The 26,214-nt window shown below is 32.8% G+C and overlaps 3 protein-coding genes across 3 annotated transcripts; all 3 read right to left on the reverse strand.

The window, feature by feature from the left end:
- Positions 1-6,201: 6,201 nt before the first annotated feature.
- On the reverse strand, positions 6,202-6,657 carry LOC117177089. Its single transcript, XM_033367581.1, has one exon. The coding sequence runs from the start codon at positions 6,655-6,657 to the stop codon at positions 6,202-6,204; it is 456 nt and encodes a 151-aa protein (XP_033223472.1).
- Positions 6,658-8,304: 1,647 nt separating this feature from the next.
- LOC117177098 lies at positions 8,305-9,045 on the reverse strand. The gene has a single exon (XM_033367589.1). The coding sequence runs from the start codon at positions 9,043-9,045 to the stop codon at positions 8,305-8,307; it is 741 nt and encodes a 246-aa protein (XP_033223480.1).
- Positions 9,046-9,431: 386 nt separating this feature from the next.
- Positions 9,432-10,316, reverse strand: LOC117177107. The gene has a single exon (XM_033367600.1). The coding sequence runs from the start codon at positions 10,314-10,316 to the stop codon at positions 9,432-9,434; it is 885 nt and encodes a 294-aa protein (XP_033223491.1).
- Between the last annotated feature and the right edge of the window lie 15,898 nt (positions 10,317-26,214).

Consider the following 26,214-nt stretch of genomic DNA (forward strand, 5'->3'; position numbering starts at 1 on the left):
CCCTTTCGACTTTCCCTTCTCATATTACTCTTTACCTCTCTTTTCCTATTCCCGTCCCATTAGTACTATACTCTTCTTTCCCTATATTCTTTCCTGCCTACCTAAGTGCACGATCCTATTTGTTTTCATTTAAATCTTTTTAATCGCCTTTATATTATTTCACCCTTTTTCATTTTCCCTTGTTATATTAATTCTAATTTCTCTTTTACTGTTCCCCTCCCACCAGTACTATACTCTCCTTTTCCTTTTCCCTTCCCTGCCTATGTTTATAATACTATTTTTCATCCTATGGCTCTTTTATGCCCCCACTATGCTCACTTTTAATTCGCCCTCTTTATTTTCTTCTTCCCATCTTACTCTCTTCCTTGTGACTCTTTTGCCACTCAATATTACTATACTCTTCTTTCCTTTTTCCTTCCATACTTGCATTAACATTCCCAATTCTAGCCCTATTCTTTTTATATGTCTTCACTATGATCTATAACCTCTTCCTTCTTGATTTACCCTTCTTATATTACCCTATCCTTCAATCATCCTCTATTCCCGCCCCACCATTATTATACTCACCTTTCCATTTTTCTTCCATATTTGTTACCTATGTTTATTCGTTCATCTCTATGTTTTTCTCCTTATATTACCCCCTTTCCCTACCACTATCACTATACTTTTATTTTTCTTTTTATCTTTCCTTTCCGCGTTTACGCTTCTATTTCTCTTATGATACCCCTTTTATGTACCATCTATACTTCCGTGTATTGTCTATTTGACCGTCTACCTTTCTCCATTTTGCCCTTTCTACCTTACCTCCAACCTGTTTCCCTATTTCCCTCCCACCATTATTTTACTCTTCTTTTCCTTTTTCCCTTCCCATGCATGTTTATGCTCCCATTTATCTCACTATGCCATTTCTGTGTTTCCTTTAGGCTTCCTCATTTCCTTCCTATTTTTCTCTTTCTCCTAATTCTTCCTTTATGTTTAAGTCCCTGCTTTTTCCTTTTCGGCCTCCTTAACGACTTTCATCTATTTATCTTTCCTCACACATTAACCTTCACCTATCCATCCCCTATCCGGGCCTTCTTTTCCTTTTGCCAAAACAACTCCTTTTTCTCTTTCTTCTTACACTCCCCCCATTCAACCCCAATATCTTGTCTTTCAACCTCAGCAATATCTATTTTTACCCTTTCCTTTTCCTTTTTATGCTCTTACCATTCTTTCAATGCATTTTCAAAATTAGTTTTTGGAGATGCTATCCCCTAACATTACCACAACCGAATTCTAATATTTTCTTCAAACCATAATTTTGAGCTTTTTTGGGCACCGATGCTGACTTTTGGGCTCTTTTAGTTTTCTCTTGTAATAATTTTAACATACGATCTTTCATCAGTGGAATAAAATAATATTCCATATACAAATACTAATAATCTTTTTAAACTTTTATATTTTTTTTTATTAATCAAAAAACCAAAATTTATATGGCATACATTTATTTCGCCAAAAAATTTAATTCGCCAATATTTAAAAATGCCCAAAATATAATTACCGAACTAGAAAATTTACAAAATTCTAAATCACCGAAAAACATCGAACTACTGAAAATATCTAAGAACAAAATTAAAATATATTGATAGAAAAAGTTAATAAAACTAGAAAAATGAAGCAAATTTCTGAAACTCTGAAGCCAGAATTGTCAAAATCATGAAATTTCAGTTTCACGAAATTAATACTTTCTTGAAATAAGTGAAATCTCGACACTTCTAATTACCAAAATTTCAAACTTCATATAAAAAATAAAAAATTAATGTATATTTTTTTAGGGAAATTTGACCGTTCGGTAATTTTTAATTGCGGGTATCCACAAATTTTGGAGTATTTCAAATACGTTACTTAGCATATTCGGTAGTTTCATTTTTTTTCGTAATTTTAATTTTACAAAATTTTCATTTATTTGCCAGTTTTCCGTTTTAGTATTTTCCCAAATTTAGGATTTTTCTGTTTTCATAAAAACTAGTTATCCTGATGATAAATTTCTGTAATTATAATAAATTTGGGAAATCAAGTTACAATTCTTGTAAATTGAAGGAAATTTCAGAAAAATTCAGTTAGGTGTTTCATAAATTCCAGTTACAATATCAGAATTTTATGAAAGTTTTTGATAAATTCAGCTAAAAATTTCGTAATTTTAAAGTGCTTTTTTGAGATAAAACTTTAATTACTTTATTTCCCTTAGAAATACAATGTTACAAAGTTGTCTTATAATATTCATAAATTACATAATACATTTTTTCGTCTCTGGTAATATTGGGATCTTTAACTGCGTAAAAACATAGTACTCCTAAAGTAATAACATGAAAATAACTAATATTTAATCTTTTGGCGAAATTTATATAATAATAAGAAAAAAATCCGCTTCTCTTTACGAAATTAATGAAAAATTGTTCAGGAATTCATTATATTATTTGATATTTTATCAAATAAAATTAACTATCAAATTCAAAGATTTATCAAAAAATCGTGTTCTCGAAAAAATAATAAAATAAGTTTTTCTATTTTTTTTTAGTAGAAGCATTTGTTTTAAATGTCTGATCATTAAATGCCATGTGATTGTAAAAATAAAGAAAATAGGATGGAAAGAAAAAAATTAGAATTAGAGTAAAAGGGAATTTTCCTTGTCATTTTTTTCGCCTAAGAACATCGCAATTCTATGTCGAAAAAATGCAAAAAATATTATAAAACATAAATAACATTGCTTTTTCATTTTTATGAACTTAGTTTGCAATACATGAGAATTAAGTAAAATTCATATGGCATTAAACTTTACAACTTTAGAAACGATGTCAGTTGAATTTGCGAGACAATTTTAAGGCATTATTTTATGGCCTTATTCTTCACAAGTAATATTTTAAGAGTAGATATTGCTTAAAAATGGAAAAAAGAAAGAAAATCTTTCTTTTCTTCTTCCTCTTTTTTTGAAAAATAGCCATTTAAAACTTCATAGCCGAAGCCAGTTTCATTTGCGAAAAAAATTGTGAGGTATCTTTTTATAGTCTTTTTTTAGGTAATCTTTTAATTTGTTGATTAATTCGTTATTTAGTCACATAAATCTTGCAGTAATCTAAGCGGAGATAGTTATGAACAATTGTAAATTATTTTTTATTACACATGCATAATTTTATCCCTTTTCGTTGTCTATAAACCGGGACTGAAGCTCTACTTTTTACTCCCTAGGGAGTTAAAAGTGACATCAGAGGTAAATAATGAAAATTATACATCTACGAACTCGCGTTTTACGATAATCAGCCCACCCACTATAAAAACTGAAAGGAAATTTTGGTTGCAGATAATAGAATTTTGCGGTAATTTATGGAAAGTTTCAACTTACCGTGAATTAACAAAAATTCCAGGAAATTTCTGAAAGTTTTCGGAACATTATGGACATGTTTAAATAGAACTTTGAGCACTTTACCTTAAGTTATTATAAATTACCTGTAATATTACTATAAAATACCAAAAAATTTAATAAATATTCCGAAATTTATAAAAAATGTTTAAAATTGAATTTTGGGTAATTTATGGTAAGTTACGATATTTACCATTAAAATTACCATAAATGAACGAATATTTTCATAAATATTCGAAAATTTATAGACATTGTGAAATATAATTTTGATCATATATCTTAATTTACCATAAATTACCTGTAATAATAGCACAAAATATCAACAAATTTAATAAATTTACCGAAATTGATAAAAATGTTTGAAATTGATTGTTTTGGAAATTTACGATAAATTCCCATATTCACCTGTAAAATTACCTTAAATAATCGAACATTTCCATAAATGTTCGGAAATTTATAGACATTTTTAAATTGAATTTTGGGTAATTTATGGTAAGTTACCATAAATTAGCTGTAATATTACCATAAATTACCAACAATTTCATATATTTCCTGAAATTTATAAAAATGTTTAAAATTTAATATTGATTATCTTATTGTAATTTCCCATATTTAACTGTAAAATTATCATAAATGACCGAAAATGTCTATAAGTTTCTAAAAATGTATAGATATATTTAAATCAAAGTTTAGACAATTTATGGTAAGTTACCATAAATTACTCACAATATTATCATAAATTACGAAAAATTTCATAAATTTTTGAACATGTATAAAAATATTTAAAATAGAATTTAGGATATTTTATGGTAAGTTGCCATAAATTAGCTGTATTATTACCATGAATTACCAACAATTTCATATATTTTCGGAAATTTAAAAAAATGTTTAAAATAGAGTTTTTGGTAGTTTATGGTAATTTACCATATTTCAGTGTAAAATTACCATAAGTGACAGAACATTTCCATACATTTTCGGAAATTTATAGACATCTTTAAATTTAATTTTTGGCAATTTATGGTAAATTGACATAAATTAACTGTAATATTATCATTAATTACCAACGATTTCATATTTTTTCGAAAATTTATAAAAATCTCTAGAATTTAATTTTGATTAGCTTAGTGTAATTTAATATATTTAACTGTAAAATTATCATAAATGAACAAAAATGTCTATAGATTTCTGAAAATTAAAATTTTTAAATAAAATTTTAGACAATTTATGGTAAGTTACCATTAATTACCCATAATATTACCATGAATTACGAAAATTTTCATAAATTTCTTGAAATATATAAATGTTTAAGATTGAATTTTGAATAGTTTATGGTAAGTTACCATAAATTAGCTGTATTATTACCATGAATTACCAACAATTTCATATGTTTTCGGAAATTTAAAAAAATGTTTTAAATTGAATTTTTGGTAGTTTACGGTTGTTTTGTCGAGTATTAAATGAACCTTTTATTTAAAGCACTAAACTCACTGTTCACCACTTACATTAATTGAAACACAGTGATTCAATGTATAGATATTTATTCACTTTCAAGAGAAGTACGACTCAACTCGGTAGAGGTTGAGTTAAAAACTGAGGTCCCGATTTTTCCTGCTATCGTCGCCCGATCCCCCTTCTTATCGTAGAAGAAGGGGGAAAAGACAGAAGAGCAGGAAAAACAATGCCCCGGTCATGGTCACAGAACCCACTTATAATAAATAAACAATTATATAGTAACCTTCGCAGATTCGAAGACCATCCCAATTAGTAAATCAATGCATACATTTTGTCCGACAATCCATCCTCCCCCCTCGGTTAAGAGAACGATTAATACATTATTTCAATCTTATAATCATGAATTTTTATAATCTATCTGCGCACAATATTTTACATAGCATTATCGATAGATTTAAATGAAAAAATAAAAGGAGGAACACTTTGCCACAATTTCAAACGTTGACGTTGTTGGTATCAATGGGTAAGGGTGCTAGTTTTCTCACGTTTCGTTTGAAGATATTTTTGGCCGTTTTCACGTTTACAGTTCTTACGATCCCATCCGATCCAGGAAATGTTTCAATGACACGCCCCATTGGCCACTGCATGGGTGGAATGTTGCCTTCCTTGAGGAGAACGATGGTTCCACCTTTATTTGGTTTTCTCCGTTTTTCCACTTATGCCGAATGTTTAACTCGTTGAGATACTCCTTGTGCCACCTTCTCCAGAAGTGCTGACGCATTTTTTGTATGTGTAGCCATCTCGCCGATGCGGAAGGTGGTGCTAAAGTGAGATCCACCTCTGGTAGATTTGTGAGAGTCACCTATTATGAAATGACCAGAAGTGAGAGCAAGCATGTCGTTTGGATCACAAGAAATAGGTGTGAGGGGGCGTGAATTTAGGATCGCTTCGAGTTCGATGGCAAACGTATTAAGTTCTTCAAAGGTAAAAAGGACATCACCTATGACACGTTTAAAATGATGTTTGAATACCTTAACCGTAGCTTCCCATATTCCTCCAAAGTGAGGCGATAAAGGGGGAATGAATCTCCATTGAACCCCTTGGTCACTAAGGACGTGAGAAACCCTTTCATTGTGCATCTCAGATTGTAAGAGACATTTAATATCATTTAGCTCATTATTTGCACCTATGAAATTGGAACCATTGTCGGAATATATGACACTAGGCCTTCCACGTTGAGCTGTGAATCTACGTAGAGCAGCTAGGAAACCTTCGGTGGTCATGTCACTAACTACTTCGAGATGCACTGCCTTAACGACGAGACAGATGAAAATTGTGACGTAAGCCTTGACTCACGATTGATTGCGGAATTTTTTTTCTTTAACGTAAAATGGACCACAATAATCGACTACAACCTTACTAAATGGACGCGCTTGAGTTATTCTAATGCTTGGCAAGTTTTCCATTAAGTATTCAGCTGTCGACGGATTTATACGGAAGCATGTGATACATTTACGAATGATCTTTCGCACTTGACTTCGGCCATCGAGGGGCCAAAATCGTCGACGTACAGCATAAAACGTTGTCAGTATCCCGGCGTGTTTGTTTTCCAAATGCTCGTTGAGAATTATTAGCCCAGTAATATGGCTTGATCGTGGCAAGAACATGGGATGCTGTTGAGATTGAGGCATGGATGAGTTTTTTAATCGGCCTCCTACCCTAATTATTCCGTCTCGATCAATAAATGGATCGAGTGATGTTAATTTGCTCTTTTTGTGAACTCTTTTTCTTATTTTTAAATCGTTCATTTCTTCGGCAAAATGAGTGATTTGAGTTGCACGAATTATAGCCTTTTCCGCATTGTTTATTTCTGATGCTCGTAAAAGCCCCCTTTGAGAGTTTTTCTGATTTTAATCGAAGACAATACGCAACAATTCTTTTTAGCCTTGAGAATGAAGAAAATTTGTTAAAGAATTCTGAATTTGGAAGAGTGTTTAAGCAGAACTCTTTCTTCAACCCGGGGAATTTATTTGATGATGGAATGTCGATTATAAGCCAAGTGGATTCTTCCCGGTTCAGCCAATCTGGACCAAACTTCCAAAGATCATTTTTAATAAATTTTGCGGGCATTTGTCCTCTTGATAATGCTTAGGCAGGGTTGTCATTCGTGCGCACGTTTCTCCAATCTTGAGTTTTCGTTTTTTGTTGTATTTGAGAGACGCGATTTGTAATGAAAGTTTCTAAATGATGAGGACACTTATTTATCCAAAAGTAGACGATTGTCGAATCGGTCCAAAAAACAGTTTTTTTATGGAAACATTAATTGCTTTATGCACTGTTGAGTACAATTTTGCAAGCAGTTCTCCGCCGCAGAGCTCCAAATGTGTGATGTTAATAGTTTTTAAAGGGGCTACTCTAGATTTAGCACAAAGTAATTTTGTTTCAGAGTAACCTTGGCTATTTTTTGATTTAATATATATGCAAGCTCTGTAACCCTTCTCGCTTGCATCACAAAATCCATGCAGCTGAACGTCAATGGCTCCATTCACGATTACCTTCCTTTCAAAACACAAGTCACTAAGCAGCGTTATTTTCGAATGAAATTCCACCCATGTTTTGTGTATGTTATTCGGTAATGACTCATCCCAATCTACTTTTAACTCCCAGAGTTTCTGCATGATTATTTTTGCGAATAATATGATTGGGCCTAGTAAGCCTAGGGGATCGAAAAGTTTGGCAATCTCAGAGAGTACCGTTCTTTTAGTAATTTTGGATTTTAGTACGGGAGAGTGCACTGAGTAGATTATGCTATCAGTACTGCAGTTCCATGAAACACCAAGGGTTTTTAAAGTTTTACCATAATTAAATTGGATTTTTTTATTGATGCTAGTATCTGGAATTCCTCGTAAGAGATTTCTTTCAAGAACACCAGCTGCCTTTGGATGTTGATGACCTCCATCAATAATTAATTGCTTAATAGCCCGTGTGGCAAGAAACGGGGAAGAACTGATTCCAAATTTCACCGTATTTAATTGAAGGGAATCAAGATTTATTCCATCGCGCCGACACAGAATTCTTTGAAACCTTCTGTCTTCGTCTCGAATCTCGAATTGTCGATACATTTTTTCAATATCGCCTGTCAGTACATATATGTGGAACCTGAATCGAAGTATGTGCGATAGTATGTCATCTTGTAATGTGGGCCCTACCATTAATGTATCGTTTAACGAAAGACCGGATTCGGATTTTGCTGAACCATCGAAGACTACTCTGACCCTTATTGTTGAACTATCTTCCTTAAATACCGCATGATGTGGTAAATAAAAACCAAATTTTCCTTGATCCTGAATTGGCGACATGTGACCGAGTGTTAAATATTCTTCAATGATATCCGAATATTGACTTCTCAGTTCGGGTTGATGATTAAATCTTGGTTCGAGACTATTAAGGCGTTTTCAGGCTACGGATCGTGATTCTCCTAATCTCTCATGATTTTGTCGAAAGGGTAATGCTACTATGTATCGACCTAAATCATTACGAGTTGTGTGAATACGAAAATGTTCTTCACATGCAATCTTTTCAGGAGAAAGATTAATTTGACTGAAACCCTCTTCCAATGCCCAAAATTTAGAAATCTCAGATCTAAGCTCCGCAAAATTGCATTTTATCGCGCGTGATGTTGTGAGAGACATGTAATTAACATTTCCGCCTGCGATCCATCCTAGTTTAATTTTTTGTAAAATTAAATCGCCAGCCCGATCAGATAATATGATTGAATCCCCACAAAACATGGATAACGATGGTCCAGATCCAAGAAGCATGTCCACTTTTGATGGCAAATGAAATGTTGGATGAGCGAGTTGTATATTCGGAGGTATTTTCATCACTTCCTGAAGAATGATATCATTTGGTACTAATTCAGATATCTGTGGAATCGTGAGGAAGCTAAGTGTTCTTTCATAACTGCTATGTAAAGAACGAATTGTTATTTTGACTACAGCTTTAGCGACTGTTGTTAGGTTATTTAATGCACCCACAGGAACAGAACATCTCTTCTTTGGCAATCGTAGTGCCGTGGCTAATTTCTCCGTTATGAAGTTAGCAGATGAGCAGGTGTCAAGAAGAGCTCGACATCGTATCGGTCGTCTCTCTTTATCCAATGAATAAAGGAATGCGCTTATTATTAATTGATTCATTGGAATTTTTGTCGTTAATGAGATGTATCGATCACTGTTTCCTGTGGGTCTTGTGAGCTATGACTTAAAGAATGAAGACTCAAGATGCAAGAGAGTGTTATGTTTTTTGTTGCAAATCATGCAATTACCGAATTTACATTCCTCTAATTTGTGATTAAATCGAATACAATTTGGACAAAGTGAGGCATCTTGCACAACTTGAATTCTTGTCGGAATTGAAAAACTGCGGAATTTCTTACATCGAAAAAGGGGTTGAGTCTTGCATCTACAAGCCGGGCATGGTTTTATAGTCGATGTTAGGAAAGCTGTTTTGCGTTTCTTTGGTTTCTAGAAATACCTGGTATGCTACTTGTGTCTTTGCTGAGACTTTTATTCTGAGATTCGCGCTAAAACAAACGAGCGGCTGTTCTGTATAAGAATTCCAACATATTGTCGAGTTTAGGGAATTCGTTTCGCTTTAGGGTTTCGTCCCATTTTTCTAATGTCGTTTTATGCAATTTTTCTTCAATGTTTTGAACTAAAATTTCTTCTGAGATCTTTAAGCCTAATGAAGCTAGTGATAACATGTGTTGTTGTGTATCATCAGCTAACTTTATTAAACCTTCTGAGGTTTGTTTTTCTTGGACAGGCAGACGCAAAATTAAACTAAGATGTCGGGAAATAATTAAACGTGTGTCTTGGTATGTTTTTTCTAAGAGTTGCCACGCGCGATTATAATTTTCTTCAGTTATCGAAAAAACTGATATTTTTTGTGCTGCATCAGCTTTAAGTGCCGATTTTAAATATTGGAGTTTTTCTACATTAGTTAAATCCGTTTGATCATGTATCAAGGATGTAAAGGAATCCCTGAAAGCAAGCCACTCTTCATAACGACCGCTAAAGGTTGGCAATGTAGCCAGTGGCAACTTTACCCTGCGCTTCGTCTGTTGAACGTCCAAAGTACGATCTATGGTACCTGTTGATTGATCTGCAGGTTGCGTTGATGTTAAAAGGCATTCACCGTCTGCCACAATTTCAAGATAATCATCCTGAATGGCATAACGGTCGAGGACAAGATCGATATGGGGGATCTCTGTGTCTAACAACTCGATTTGATCCTGTATATCGTCAAACTTTTCAAAAGTATTTTTTAATCTTTGCAAATGTAAACCTAATTTTATTGCATCCGGTTCTTCTTCACGATATTTGGCCAAAAAGTTTTTAAAATGAGCTATTTGACCCTTGATAGTACCCTTCTTTTTGTTTAGAATAACAAGCTGCTCGTTTGCCATCGTTGCCGATTAAAGGAAATAAATGAGTAGTTTTGGAACAAGCTCACCTGTTATACAGTAGATTATAGAAGCTGAAAGATATTTAACGAATTTTCATGCATCGATACTGAGTTGTGATGTTCGTAAATGTTGGTAATCCGGCTCGAAGGACCATGTTCTGTCGAGTAATAAATGAACCTTTTATTTAAAGCACTAAACTCACTATTCACCACTTACATTAAACGAAACACAGTGATTCAATGTATAGATATTTATTCACTTTCAAGAGAAGTACGACTCAACTCGGTAGAGGTTGAGTTAAAAACTGAGGTCCCGATTTTTCCTGCTATCGTCGCCCGATCCCCCTTCTTATCGTAGAAGAAGGGGGAAAAGGCAGAAGAGCAGGAAAAACAATGCCCCGGTCATGGTCACAGAACCCAATTATAATAAATAAACAATTATATAGTAACCTTCGCAGATTCGAAGACCATCCCAATTAGTAAATCAATCCATACATTTTGTGCGACAATCCAACGGTGATTATCACCCATGCGGTGAACACTAGCCTAGCAAGGGAGTTGTTCATCTCCGGAGAGTCGTGGGACCGGTACCTCTAGAGAAAAGGGTTTTCTCTAAGTACTTAAGGCTGTTGCTCTTGGTGGTTCGGAACCCACCTTAAACTGTAGGTCCCCCTTTCACCACCAAGTAAGTGTGTGGAGGGTGTGTAAAGGAATAGAGAAGGTGTAAGAAAAATGTAAACCCTTAGGGGACACATTAGAAGCTTCCATTCCACAGTAAGTTACCAAAATTGACCTATTATATGACTATAAATTATGTAAGAAAAATTTCACAAATTTCTGGACATATAAAAATGTTTAAAATTGAATTTTAGATAGTTTATGGTAAGTTACCATAAATCATCTGTAATATTAGCATAAATTACCGACAATTTCATAAATTTATGGATATATACAAAATTGATTAAAAATGAATTTTTGATAGTTTATGGTAATTATCATATGTACCTGTAAAATTACCAAAAATGACCTTCAATTTTTATGAATTACCAGAAATTTATAGACATTTTAAAATTGAATTTTAGGCAATTTATAGTAAGTTCGCATAAATTGTCCTTAAAACTACCGTATATAATGCTTCCTTCATTCGAATTCTAATATGGGCTGAGTGCATGACTGTTTATCGAGAAATTTCAGAAATAATCGATTTTATTATAAAAAAATATCATATCCACCAAGAGGAAGGGTGAATTTTTCAACTTCCTTATCTTTTCAGTACATGTCTCCTGCTCGCCCATAACTCGGTACTGAAACCATACACTCTTCGAAAGCCCCCCCCCCCCCCTAAGCGCATAATAAACTATTATAAATTAAGTTTCTTGACTTCGATTAATTATTACCTCACTTTGAGTGAACGAATTTTAAACAACAATACATTTAAAAAAGGGAAAAAATAATTAGAAAAATAGGAAAGGGGAATGAAAAATGGATGAGTAAAATGGAAAAGGTAAAATCAAAAAGTAAAACGAGAGAGATGAAATGGAAGAGGAAACATATAAAAGGTAACAGGAAATTGGGAAAGAGTTAATGGGAAAATATAATGAAGTGAGAAGAAAAATAAGAACGCAAAAAGGGGAAAGTAAAAGGGAAAATGGAAATAAGGAAAGAAAAAGGAAAATGTGAAATATGGAATGAGGAAGGGAAAATAGAAAATTCAAATAAGAGGGAAATTGGAAAACTGAAAATGGGAATTGAATAAAGGCAAGTGGAAATGGAAAAGGGTTGGAAAAGGAAAAATATAAGGGAAGCGGGGAAGGAAAAAAGGAAAGGGAAGGGTAGTAAAGAGAAAGAAGGAAGGAGAAAATGGAAATGAAAATAAAGAGAAAAAGTGAAATGAGAAAGAGGAAACGAGAGAAGGGAAAGGGGAATGATGAATGGAAAGGAGAAAATGGAAAAGGGTGCATTTGACGTTGGAAGAAGCACTGGTACGGGAATTTAATTGCTTTGTGGAAAATTAGTTTTTTTATTGAAAATTAATATAGCTACAATTTCTTGAAAATTTATCTTTTTTGGTCAAAAATACTTGCTTTCAGTTAAAAATGGACCTGTTTAGTTGAAAACTTATGCAATAATTTTCTTCATTCAAAATTCATATTTTTAGTTGAAAATCGAACTGTTTTGTCAAACGCTCGTATTTCTGGCTTAAAAATTCAAGAGTGAGGCCTGAATATTTTTCTGTTTAACAGAAACAAATTTTTTGGTTGAAAATTCAATTCGTGTTCAAAATTCATCTGTTTGGTATGAAATTTTTTTATTTTTATTCAACCGTTTTTGATTTCAAATAAAAATCTGATTTTGCCTAAATATCAATTTTTATATTTTGTGTTGAGAATTCTTCTTTTTTAGTTGAAAATTCAATTGTTTGGTTTAAAGGTACACATTGAGGTACAAGAACTTTAAAAAATATTATTTATTGATACAGTACTTAGAAAGTAAAAAAATTTAATAAAATTTAGACCAAATGATTAATCATCAACAAATTCACAGAACGTTTTTCTCGCTCTTTTAAAATATTCTTATTTCGCTGGTTTGTATAGTACCGTTTCTCAAAACATCAAAGTCGTCCGATCCAAGTGAAACTTAGAAGAGGTTCAAAAATTAAATTAAAAAACTTATTAAAAATCTTCCACTCGCCTAGGTTTTACTTGAATCGCACAAATCTGCTTTTTTGAAAAATAATACACCATATATCATTCAGATTTATTACTTTATAAAAAATACTTGTTTCATTTTCGACGAAATTTCAAAATATAATATTACGGTCTCATTTCAAAATTTTGTTATCTTATACAAACCTTATCTTTCGTAATTAGGCAAGATTGAGGTGTACGAAAAGTCGGCCCCACCAAAATTAGAATTTCAAAATAAAGTATCAACGAAATAGGAATAAAAAAAAGAGAAAAAAGTTCTGTAAATATTTTCCTAAATGAAAATTAGGCCTAAATTTTATTAAAATATTTGCAGGTGAAGGGAATCTCATTGTTTCTTATGAATTATCAGATCAATTAATCTTTTAATTAATGAATTGAATTTTTAACTAAAAAAGATGAATTATTAACCAAAAAATTGAATAGTTGATATTTTAACCAAAATAACATTTTTATTTGAAATCAAAAGTGGTTGACTTAAAACCAAACAATTTTATATTAAACAAACAAATTTTCAAGAGAGACAAAATTTGCAGAAATAAAAAAAAAGTTTCCATCCAAATTTTTGAATTTTCATTCCTAAAGGACGAGATTTTTACAAAACATTTGAATTTTCAACTAAAGAGATGCATTTTCAAGAGAGAAAATATTTACGTAACTTTTCAACTAAATAGGTCTATTTTCACCTAAAAGAAATTATTTTTGACCTAAAAAGCCGAATGTTCAACTAGTTACATAATTCTTCTACCAACTGGTTGAATTATTAAACTAAAATAGATGCATTTTTAACCGGCAATAAAATAACTCAATTTTAACTTAGAAAATTAAATATTTATAAAAGAAATGATTTTTTCATACAAAAATTAACACTAAAAAAAGACTGATTTTCTACAAAGCACTTAAATTTCTTGTCAAATTGTTCAATTTTCAACCTAAAAATGTGTTTTATCAAAAAATTTAATCACCACTTCATATTCTGGTTCCGCCAACCCTTCTACCTTTTTATTTCAATCTCCGTTTTATTTTTCACTGTACCCTTTTCCATTTTGTCTTTTCCATTCATCATTGTTCTTTTTTCCTTTAGCGTTTATTTCTCTCTCTCAGTTACATTTTAAGTTAACTCTTACTCTCTGCCTTACCCTATTCCCCTTATATTTTCCCCCTTTCAAGCCTTTTCCATTTCCACTTTCTCATTTTCCATTTTTTGTTTTTTCATTTTCCCTGTTTCCCCTCCTTTCTCCCTTTCTATTCTCCGTTTCTCGTTGCTTATTTCACATTTCCCTTTTTCTTTATTTTCCTGTTTCCTTTCACTTTTCCCTTTTCTTCTTTATTTTTGCGATCTTATCTTTAAACTTATCTCATTACATTTTCCCATTAATTCTTTCCCAGTTTCCGGTTTTCTTTTATCAGTTTTTCCTTTCCCCCTTTTCCCTTTTACTATTTCCGCTTTTTCCTGATTTTTTTTGACTTATTTTAAGTAATTTTGTTCAGAACTTTCCACTCAAAGTAAGGCAAGGACTAATCAAGGTCAACAAAACTTAATTTTGTAAATAATTTATTATTGTTTTTAACTATCTCCTCTTAAATTAATGATAGAAAACATTTTACGTGTACAGTATATCCCTGAGATATTATGTATCTGAATTTGGATAAAAACTCTACAAACAAATAAAAACTACAATTATCCGATGACGAAAAAATTTTATCCGCCTCGTGATAAAAATTATCTGCCGTCATATAATTGTAGTTTTCAAATTTTAACATCATTTTGACCCAACCATATGTAAATTATGTCTCGGAGACTTACTAATTGGTAAAAAAAGTCTATGAAAAATACCTTAAAGTTAAAAAAACTTAAATTGACTTTGGCTATAAAGTTTTAAATTTCTATTTTCTCATTATGAATTGTAGAAAACTACTTAATAAATAATGAATCACAGAGAAAGAGAAGTTACGTAAAACGTTCGCACTAGTGGTGACAGCGTTACTACACTTCGGTTTAATGTGGCGTCTGCTACAGATTTGGAGCACTGGTTACCCCAAACTGCCGGAGTTAAATCGCTTCGAAACGTGGGGGCTATATTATCCTGAACTGCGCAAGCGCCGAACTGTGTCGCGAAAGCCGCGTGTGTAGAAAGGCTTTACTATAATGTTGGCTAAACGATTCGGTTTGTTCGGGGTAATGGTAATTTGTGAGAAAATGTAATTTTACAGGGGTGGAACTCAAAACACAAAATAATGTGATATGAATTACTAAAGGCCTCTGATAAAGAATCACATCTTCCGAAATATCAATAAACTAAACTGAAACTACGTCTAAAAATACCGAAGATTCTAAAACCAACCAAAGTTCATCAATTTTCGTTCAAGCAAAATCACACGGATCAGGGGAACGATCACCAAAAGGCAGAGGCAAGGATTGGCGACGTGGTGGAAGGGATAGGGCCAGTGCTCCTGAAAGTCAGCAGACAAATTCAAATAAGATTCTAGCAGTTCATCATATTCAGCCAGAGGTAACAGGAAGTGTTTTTGCTTTCTCGGAATGAATCATAAAGAGTGCCAGTGCCAATTAAAAAATAAATATTGTAGTGAACGTCGCCAAGAAGGTAACATATACAACATGTGCAAAATAGTAAAGTGCAAAAGACAAGATAATACACAAAACTATAAATATAACTATATATATAAACTATATATATATAAAATTGAAATAAATAAATTTCAAGCACAGCACATTTTGTTTGTGGCAAAAACGGAAGCAGTTCAATATTAGACATATGTATTCGAGCCAGGCTTAAATAAATTCACAAAAGGAGAAACATTGAAACTCCAAGCGCTTTAGTGAAACAGGGTTGAAACTAAAATTCAACGAATGGATATTTTTCCAACCAGAAGCAAAAAATTCAAGCTATAAAATAAATAAAATTGGAATCACGCCTCTTGAAAAAGAAGTAGTTAGCGTACGAAACGCATCTTCGTCCAAAAATATAACTCAATTTCTTAGTTTCATTTGATCAGCGTTTTACTGGAAGCATAGATAAGCCAATACCTTTTGGAAATTATTTTTGGTGTGCGAAAATATTACGAACATGTATAAGGTCACTAATTTGTATTGCAAACTCCTAAATATGAAAAAGATCCTAAATCACTTGCTATGTTTGCGGATACGGACTATAAATATCTAAATGAAATTTTTTGATCTCGTTGAAAAGTTTTTGATTTCGCTACATTTGATTGAAAAATGGTCTAAAAAGTAACTTTTAAAGATGAAGTACTAAGTAAAATAATGCGTTAGTTTAGAGATGGTTGGTCTTAAAGAAAACAACTAGAAATGGACCGCGAAATGGAAGAAATAATTTAAAAATGTTTACTATGTTCAGAAAATCAAAAAAAAAAAATTCGCCAAAAACTGTTCTGACTTCATGGAAGTGGCCAGCAAATCTGTGTCATCGGTTTTATATCGATTTTCTTGGACCCATTTGTATGGCAATAAAATGATACCAGTTATCCGTAACAGTCATTCAAAATGGCCGATATTTGTGAAGAAAGTACAAATCCGATATTTGAGGAATTCGTTACGGATGATTATTCGACTTTTATGAGGAAAGCGTTTAAAAAATTAATGTAAGCAAGAGGAATTCGGCATAGCAGAACGCTTCCATATTTTCCTGATACAACGTGCGCAGCAGAAAATTTCTTTGATACATTTAAAATAAAGTTGAATAGTATAATAAAATATAACCTTTAGTAGGCTCAAGACTTCTCAAGGCAAGCTACTAACATTAGCTTTTTTGAAACGATGCGAGGATAATAAAATCGTCCCAAAATTCTTACAATTGAAAAATAATTTTGGATTATATAAATATAAATTCATTCTAAATACGTAATAGAAGTTTTTTTTTTTTTTAGAAGAAAACCAGATAGAAAATTTGTCTTGCATACTATCTCCAAAAAACTATTAAAACTTCACCTTTTCCTATCAAACACCCTCAGATTTGACATTTAGTTTACATTCGACTGCATATATTTTCATCAATCCCAACGGATTAAGGATCTTTCCACTCAAAAACAAAATTTGACAAATTACTTTCAGTAAGGCAAACACCGCTAACTGTACATTAAAAAATATATCTGACCATCCTCGTAGCAATGAAATGACTCCAGCCTTATTTGAAGGACATCATTTTTCAGCAGTTCCTTCCAAAATCCCGAAGAAAGAAATCTTCAGTAATTTGAAATCCACAATATGTACCCTTCTACCCAAAAATCGAATATCATAGTGTTGCTAGAGCCAGGTAGAATAAATTACTCAGCACTCACAACACAAAAAGAAGTTTTATCCTATCATAAAAAAGAGGTTGCGATATAATCTCGAAGTCCGAAGCCACATTGTCTCTTCACCTATTGGTTGGATTTAAACGTGCCGCATATTTTTTAGAATCGAGATCAGAATCGAGATCAAGGGAATCTTTTATGAAGTCAACGCATGCGCACCGAAATGCGATCTAGAATCATTTTTAGGTTAAGAACAGAGCTGCGTATTAGGGTGCTTCCATGCCTCTGCAAGCAGGCAGCCTGCATGAAAAAAACCCATAAGAGTGAAAGAGATGGACCATTCTCTATCTCTCTCATTCTCATGGGTTTTCTGCATGCAGGCTGTCTGCTTGCAGAGGCATGAAAGCACCCTTATGAAGCCAAGGCATTTCCGCCGAAGTGCGCTTCCCGAGTGATCCGTTTGGCAGCGGTTACTGCTAGAGATACAAATCGAGTCTGGAGTTTGAATTGTACAATTTTGACTTACATTCCATTCAAAGCTAGCTCTATAGCGCCAAGCATGTTTGAGGGATCTGTTTACATTATGGATGTAAACGTTCTTAGCGATCGTACCGAATTCGAGTGGAGCTCATACTTGTTTTTTCAAACATTTATTCAATCTTTAAACATTGTAATTATTTCAACAGTTTTCATAAATTGCTATTTTTTAAAGAATACATTTAATTTATTATGTTGCTTTGTAAATCTACAAGAAATATTAATTATTTAAAGAATTTTAATTTAAAAATTAAGTCTAAGAATGTCTAGCCAATGACTCTTTTCTATGTTGCTTTGTAAATCTACAAGAACTAATAATTATTGAAACAATTTTTATTGAAAAATTAAGAATTTGTCCTTCTACAATTAAGTTTGTTTACCAAGTTAGCTAAGAATGTCTACCCGATGACTATTTTCTATTTTGCTATGCAAATCAACATAAACTGTTGATTATTTAAACAATTTTAATTTAAAAATTAGGCGTTTGCCCTTTTCTCTGCAAGACAATTTTTTAAAGGATTAAAGTATGAATGTCTATCCGATGACTGCTTTCTATTTTTCTTTGCAAATTCACAAGAGCTATTAATTATTTACAGAATTTCAATTTAAAAACTAAGAGTTTAACCGGTTTGATACGAGTCAATCCTTTGACGGAGTCGACTAAGAATGTCTATGCAATGACTTTTTTTTATGCTGCTTTTCAAATTTACAAGAACTAATAATTATTTAACCAATTTTAATTGAAAAATTAAAAGTTTGGCCTTTATCCTACGATTCAAATTGTTTTCAAATCAACTAAAAATGTCTATACGATGACTCTTTTTTTCTATGTTGCTTTGCAAATTTACAGGAACTATTGAGCATTTAAAGAATCTGAAATCAAAAATTCAGACTTTGGTCTTTTTTCTACAAATTCAATTTTTTACGGAGTCAACTAAGAATGTCCATCGGATGGCTCTTTTCTGTGTTGCTTTGCACATTTACAAGAAATATTATTTATTTAAAGAATTTCAATTTAAAAATAAGAGTTTGACCTTTTTGCTACGAGTTCATTTTTTTACGAAGTCAAGTAAGAATGTCTATCAGAACACTCTTTTCTTTGTTGCTCTGCAAACTCACAAGATGTATTAATTATTTAAACAATTTTAATTACAAAATTGAAAGTGCCCTTTTTTTGAAAGCCAATGTGTTTGCGAACTCAACTAAGAATGTCTATCTAATAACTTCTTTCTATGCTGCTTTGCAAATTTACAACTATTAATTATTTTAAAAATTTCAATTGCAAAATTAAGAGTATAACCTTTTTTCTAAGAGTGAATTTGTTTACGGTGTGAACTAATAATGTCTATCGGATGACTCTTTTCTCGGTTGATTTTAAAATTTACAAGAACTGTTAATTATTTAAACAATTTTAATTCAAAAATTAAGAGTTTGGCCTTTATCCTACGAGTCACTTTTTTATCGAGTCACTTAAGAATGTCTATCGGATGACTCTTCTATTTTGCTTTGTAAATTTACAAAAACTGTTAATTATTTAAAGAATTTAAATTTAAAAGCAAGAGTTGAACCGTTTTCATATGAGTCAATTTTTTAACAGAGTCCACTAAGAATGTCTATCAGATGACGCTTTTCTATGCTGCTTTATAAATTTACAAGATGTATTAGTTATTTAAACAATTTTAATTACAAAATTAAAAGTGCCCTTTTTTGAGAGTCAATGTATTTGCGGAGACAACCAAGAATATCTATCCGATGACTGCTTTCTATTTTGCTTTTGCAAATTTACAAGAACTATTAAGTATTTACAGAATTTCAATTTAAAAACTAAGAGTTTAACCATTTTGATCCGAGTCAATCTTTTGACGGAGTCGACTAAGAATGTCTGTGCAATGACTCTTTTTTATGCTGCTTTTCAAATTTACAAGAACTAATAATTATTCAACCAAGTTTAATTGAAAAATTAAAAGTTTGTCCTTTATCCTACGACTCACTTTTTTATCGAGTAAACTAAGAATGTCTATCGGATGACTCTTTTCTATCTTTCTTTTAATTACAAAATTGAAAGTGCTCTTTTTTGAGAGTCAATGTGTTTGCGGACTCAACTAAGAATGTCTATCTAATAACTTCTTTCTATGTTGCTATGCAAATTTACAACAACTATTCATTATTTGAAGGATTTTACTTAAAAAAGTAAGTTTGCCCTTCATTCTACGAGTCACTTTTTTATGGAGTCAACTAAGAATGTCTATCGGATGACTCTTTTCTATGTTGTTTTGTAAATTTACATGAACTATTAATTATTTAAGCAATTTTAATTCACAAATTAAGAGTTTGGCCTTTATCCTACAAGTAAATTTGTTTTCGAAATCAACTAGGAATGTCTATTCGATGACTCTTTTCAATGTCGCTTTGTAAATGTACAAGAACTATTAATCATTGAAACAATTTTAATTAAAAAATTATTGCAAGAATTATTGATTATTTAAAGAACTTTCATAAAGAATTCAGAATTTGTATATTTAAAAAAGGAAACGTTCAGTTTTTTGTTACAAATTCAACTAAGAACATCTTTCCGATTAATTATAATCATTAAATTTTCATGATTTATTATTTTAACTACTTTCATGAGCAAATTAAGAATTTAAGCAATTTTTGAAGAATAGGCTTAATTTGTTTACGGAATCAAGAAAGAATGTATTTCCAGTCATTTTTTACTACGACACTTTGCAAATTTACACTAATTATTTATTATTAAAATAAATTTCATAAACAAATTCAGAACTTGACTGTTTTTTAGATTTTGAACCATTTGAACATTTCAAACAAATTAGTTTTTATAAGAAAATTTATGCACTATATATTTAATAAGAACTAAAAAAGTAATTAAAACTGTAGGATGGTAAAAACTTTCATTTTCATTAGTTTCAGTAATTATTTCTTTTTATTAATTTCTTCCAGTAATTTCATAATAGTCTGTATGAATTTTAGTACAATTTGATGACAATTCGGCTACAAACGAAATTATTCGCATGACTCTCAGTTGCCTAAACATTTGGCCAGATGAGATGAAAACTGCAGAAAACCACTTCCCGTGTTTAGCCGGGTTTTCAAAATTCGAGTACACAACCCGGTCGTACCCGGTCGAGATTATTTCCAAACTTGCATAAAAATGTTTAGTGTTGCGCAATAATTTATTCTGCATCTTGAGAGGGTAGCCGTGCGGAGTCGTGCACAAATAAAAGTTATTAAAGCAAAGCTGAATATCGCGATATCATATTAAACTGTATTCTTCTCGAGTCGGGATTATTTCCAAACTTGCATAAAAATGTTAAGTCTTGCGCAATAATTTATTCTGCACCTTGAGAGGGTAGCCGTGCGGAGCCGTGCACAAATAAAAGTTATTAAAGCAAAAATGAATGTCGCGGTATCATATTAAACTTTATTTAAAAATTAAATAATAATTGCAAGTAAAGCAACGGGACGCGCGCGAAGCGCGCGTATGATCTTCTAGTTATAAGAAAAATCTGTAGTATCACGCGCGTATGCTAGTTCGGGGCGCATGCGCCTCGCTGTATTATCCACATGAACATAGGAAACACGGGACCAGGCATGCCATTGCGGAGTTGATGCAATCAGGGGGAGATCCGCCATCTTTTGATGTCCCGCGACAAACATGGCAGCGCCCACATGGTTACATTTGCATGCACATTTTGTCGGCAAAAATGCTCGTGCGCATAATCAAGTGGCACATCGTAAGATGGCGGCTCTCCTCACTCATGGAATTCCCCCCCCCTCCCTCGCATGGATTCAATCCCGCTATGGCAAGAAGCGTACGCACAGGTTCACGTCTTATATTTAAAAAACCCATTTAAATCCTATTGCTTTTCGCGTGTTCGGCAATTCGAGGATTTCCCAAGTTTCATTTCTTTCATGAGCTTGTAGCTCTTCGTCAATTGCACGTTTCCACAAATCTAAGTTGATACAATTAATAGCCTAGTTAAAATTACGCGGTTCCTCAAAAAGAGCTATGGAAGCCTGATGCCGATCTGGAGCGCGACGATTTTCTCGTGAACGCAAGTCGTACGGCATTGGCTCTGCCGGTGCCCTAGCTGCGAGTTCAAAAGCGTTCGCCTTTCGAACATTCAAAGGAGCATCGTTCTCATGAGTGTCCGCCCGCAACTCGTCCTGAAGCTCAAGTAAACGTTGATCGGGTGGAGAAAGCGCGCGATCGTTTTCGGATTCCGCAAAAGACTCGTTGTCAATTTTAATAAAAAAAACATCTGTGTCATTCTTAACATTTCTTGGTGAATTTTCATTAAATATCACGTTTTTCGAAACACTAACGCGACCTGTTTCCGGATTGAATAACCGATAGTATTGAGATTCTTTTTGTTATCCAACGAAAATTAATTTTTCGGTTTCCTTATCCCATTTTTTACGGAAAGACTCTGGCACAAGCGCATATGCATTGTATCCAAACGTACGTAAATGGGATATATTCGGCTTTTTATTGAACCACAGTTCAAATGATGTAGATACATCAGAGAAAGCGCCTAGCGTTCTGTTTAAAACGTAAACAGCACTGTTGACAGCTTCTGCCCATAGACGCGTAGGTAAACCTTTGGCTAGAAGCATTGTTCGCGCGCTCTCTACAATCGTGTGCATCTCGCGTTGAGCGCGCCCGTTTTGTTCCGAGGTATACGGTGCTCATGTAAGAACCTTAATGCCTTTCGCTTCTAAGAAATCATTTACATCTTTGTTGATGTACTCTGTACCATTATCTGCTCAGAAAACCTTTATTTTCCTCTCGAAATGATTTTTAGTCAAAATAACAAATTTCTTGGTAGCATCAAAAGTATCACTTTTGTGTTTGAGAAAATAAACAGTGCGAACCCCAGTCGCTTCATCTTTGAGGAGTAAAAAGAATCGCGCTCTACATACGGACGGAGTTTACATAGGGCCACATAAATCTGTGTTAATAGTTTCACCAGGAATTTGACGGATAATTTTCTCGTTTTTCTTAAAAGGTGCTTTAAACTGTTTTCCAAGCGCACAACTCTCACGAAAATACTCATTCTTCGGGCCAAATTTTTAACGACACGGCAGATGCATAGTTTGCTTGGCAATCACTTTCTGTTCGCATTAACATGCGTGTCAGATTATTATTAAGTTTAAGGCCACGTGCCATCAAAACATTATCTCTCGAAAAAATACTTGTGCAATTGCCGTTCAAAAATACAGAACAGCCGTTGGACGTACATACTCCGATAGATAATAAATTTTTATTCAAAGATGGAACGTATAAAACATTATTAATCACGCCGTCAATCCATGTGCCATTAATAAAACGCTTTAAGAATATTTAACCGCAACCACCTACAGGTATTTTGGTTTCGTCACCGAGATAGACAAACTCGTCACGGGACAAAATGAATTCCGTGAACCATTCTCGACGGCAAGACATGTGACGAGAAGCGCCGCTATAAAGGACCCAATATTCTTCTTTATCGTTTGTGTGAAAACAATCAAAATCGCGACTAGCCGAAAAAGTCTTAACGTTGCCAGAATCGTATTTTTGAGAAGCTAAAAAAGCACTATTATGCTGCGTCGAATCTTCGTTTTCGGAAGGATAATTTCTACCAGAATTTTTATTAGAATTACGCGTGCGTTTTTTTTTTCATAACAAAATTTTACGAGGTGTTCCGGTTTTTTACAAAAGGTACATACCATGTTCTTCTTATGCTGGCGTGACTCGTTGCTCGGATGATCCCGATGATCTCCGCTGCGTTTCGAAGAAATGGTCGTTGTGGCGAGCGCGCTCGTGGAGTCGTCAGCGGTGGTCTTCAGGGTCTCCGCACGTGGTAGTCGTTCTCGTAATTTGTCGAGTGGTTGGTCAGTTTCCTGCAAATTCTCCCACGCCGAGATAAAAGCGTTATATTTTGTTGGTAATGTGATCAGGATCTTGACCATCTCCATAACCTCCGATACTTTTTGTCTGATGTCCTTCGACTGGCTAGCGACGTTCTCAACCTTCGCAAAATGCTCTGCTATTGAGTCCGTTCGTTCCATGCGGTACTCATGAAATTTGGTTCTGAGTGCTAATTTCTTAGAGGAACTCTTTTGCTCGTGTATGCTCAACAGTTTTATGCACATCTAATTTGATATTGTGCACGTCACTAAAAAGTCTAGCTGCGTGTAGTCAATTGAAGTAGATAAAACGAACATGGCTTTGGCGTCCTTCTTTATCCACGCTCTTACTCTCGCTGCATTGTCTTCTGTTGCTTCTGGCTTTACGTCCGTCTCCTCGACGATTTTCAAAACGTCGTGTGCGACAAAGACGGTCTCCATTTGGAATTTCCAAAGCTCGACAATTTGACCGTTAAACTTCGGGACATTTCTCAAATCAGATATCTCGGCCATCCTGAATTTGGATTCGAGAATTCTCACAAGTCGAAAGAGAAACGAAACACGATACACTGTTTCGCAAAATAAATAAAAACCTCTGGTTAGCGTTGTTACACTAACAACCACATAAAAAATAACACTGTCGGCCGTTTGGTTGGGCCCATAGCCTGTTGCGAGAGTCAAGTGAAATAAATGACTCAGGACTTACAATACAAAAAGAATGCGTGAAAAGACTAGTACATTATAGGAAGATGCAAGCCAGACTGACTGTGCCTGTACTTACGCGCTTACGCTAGTTCGGGGCCCAAGTTCGCTCCTCAAACTTAACAAATCAAGAAAAACCGTAATTATAGAACTCAATCGGAATGAAGCCATCATAATATTACACGCAGTCAAAGGCAACTAAACCGTAATAATGAATAAAGAAGCCTATAACAACAAAATCGTGGACCTTCCAACTGACGATAAAAACAAAAAACTTAAAAATGACCGGACAAAAACCATTGTCAGTAAAACAAAACCCTTCTAAAAGACTCAAACTTGGCAACCAAACAATATCTAAATTAATACCTACTAACCCCATCTCTCAAAGAACATGGGATTTTTCACCCCCCACCACTTTCCCATCTATGAGAAACACATGCATACGTAACGTGTCGGTAAGTCCGCGCTGTTACATCCTGCGTAGATCAGCTTCGTGTAAAGCTGAAAATGTATGAACTCAAGCTGGCCCGACTTCACCAATGAAGATCTAGCTACTCCTCTAATTTATTCCGAGTTTTAAATCCCGAATTTCCTTAGAAACATTAGGCTTATTGCGAAGAGGACAATACTATTTACTGCATGTAAACATATATAGGAGACAATATTTCAGGGCCTAATATAAACATAAATACAATTTTAAATAAAAAGTTTAATTTATACTTAAGCTTGCATTTGAAAAAATTAATTTTCAACCTGTTAAAAGAATAAGAATTTTTAGACGAAGCAAGGAATTTTCAAACCACAATAATAAACTGCTACCAAAGACGATGAATTTTCAACTAAAGAAATAAATATTAAACCAAAAATGGACTAGTTAAACTTTTAAATAAAAAATGGAATTTTAAACGAAATAATTCGATTTTCAATAAAAGAAACTAATTTAAAAAAAAAGATTAATTTTTTTACCAAAAATGGTACAGTTGAATATTCAGTTCAAAAAATGAATTTCGATTAAAAAAACAATTGAACCTACAACAATATAGTGAAATTTTCAACGAAGAAATAAATTTACGAACTAAAAGACCAATATTCTTTCAAAAAAGACGAATTTTCAACAAAATACATTAATTTTTAATCACCTTGTTGAATTTTCAGCTAAAAAAGATTAATTTTTAACACAAGATTCAATAGTTACACTTTCAGTAAAAAATCAATATTGCCCCAAAGAAGAAAACAAATTTTTAATGAAATATTTAAATTTTCAAGCAAAAGATTGAATTTGAAATTAAATAATTTAATGTTTGAACTAATAATTTTCTGCCGAAAACAGAAATTCAAAATTTTTAGAAATCAATTTCAAAAAATTTTCTATAAAAAAAAACAACAACTTTTAATTAAAAAATATAAAGTTTTAACCAAAAATGGAAATAAAAATATATATAACCAAGTTTAAACAAAATATTAAAATTTTTATCCAAAAAATTATTTTTCCACAAAAAGATTAATTTTCTATAAAAAAGACGAATTTCTAGTTGAAAAAAAATGTATCCAAAAAAGGCAAAGTTACATTATCATTTGCAAAAATTAATTGCAAACAACAGTAAAGTTAGTTTTTCAAATAATAAATTCAATTTTTATTAAGGAAATTAATTTGAACCAAAAAAGTCAAAATAAAAATATAGAATAGTTTAATTTTGATTAAAAATTATTTTTCCACCAAACACAGAAGGATTTTGAACAAAATTGGTAAAGATGGAACCTTTTTCAAGCAAG

This window comes from Belonocnema kinseyi, chromosome 1, assembly GCF_010883055.1.
Source record: "Belonocnema kinseyi isolate 2016_QV_RU_SX_M_011 chromosome 1, B_treatae_v1, whole genome shotgun sequence".
Classification (NCBI taxonomy): domain Eukaryota; kingdom Metazoa; phylum Arthropoda; class Insecta; order Hymenoptera; family Cynipidae; genus Belonocnema; species Belonocnema kinseyi.

Bases quoted from the DNA above. Each gene is read 5' to 3' on its own strand.
- LOC117177107 (XM_033367600.1), bottom strand. From the start codon at position 10,316: ATGGCAAACGAGCAGCTTGTTATTCTAAACAAAAAGAAGGGTACTATC.
- LOC117177089 (XM_033367581.1), bottom strand. From the start codon at position 6,657: ATGAACGATTTAAAAATAAGAAAAAGAGTTCACAAAAAGAGCAAATTA.
- LOC117177098 (XM_033367589.1), bottom strand. From the start codon at position 9,045: ATGAATCAATTAATAATAAGCGCATTCCTTTATTCATTGGATAAAGAG.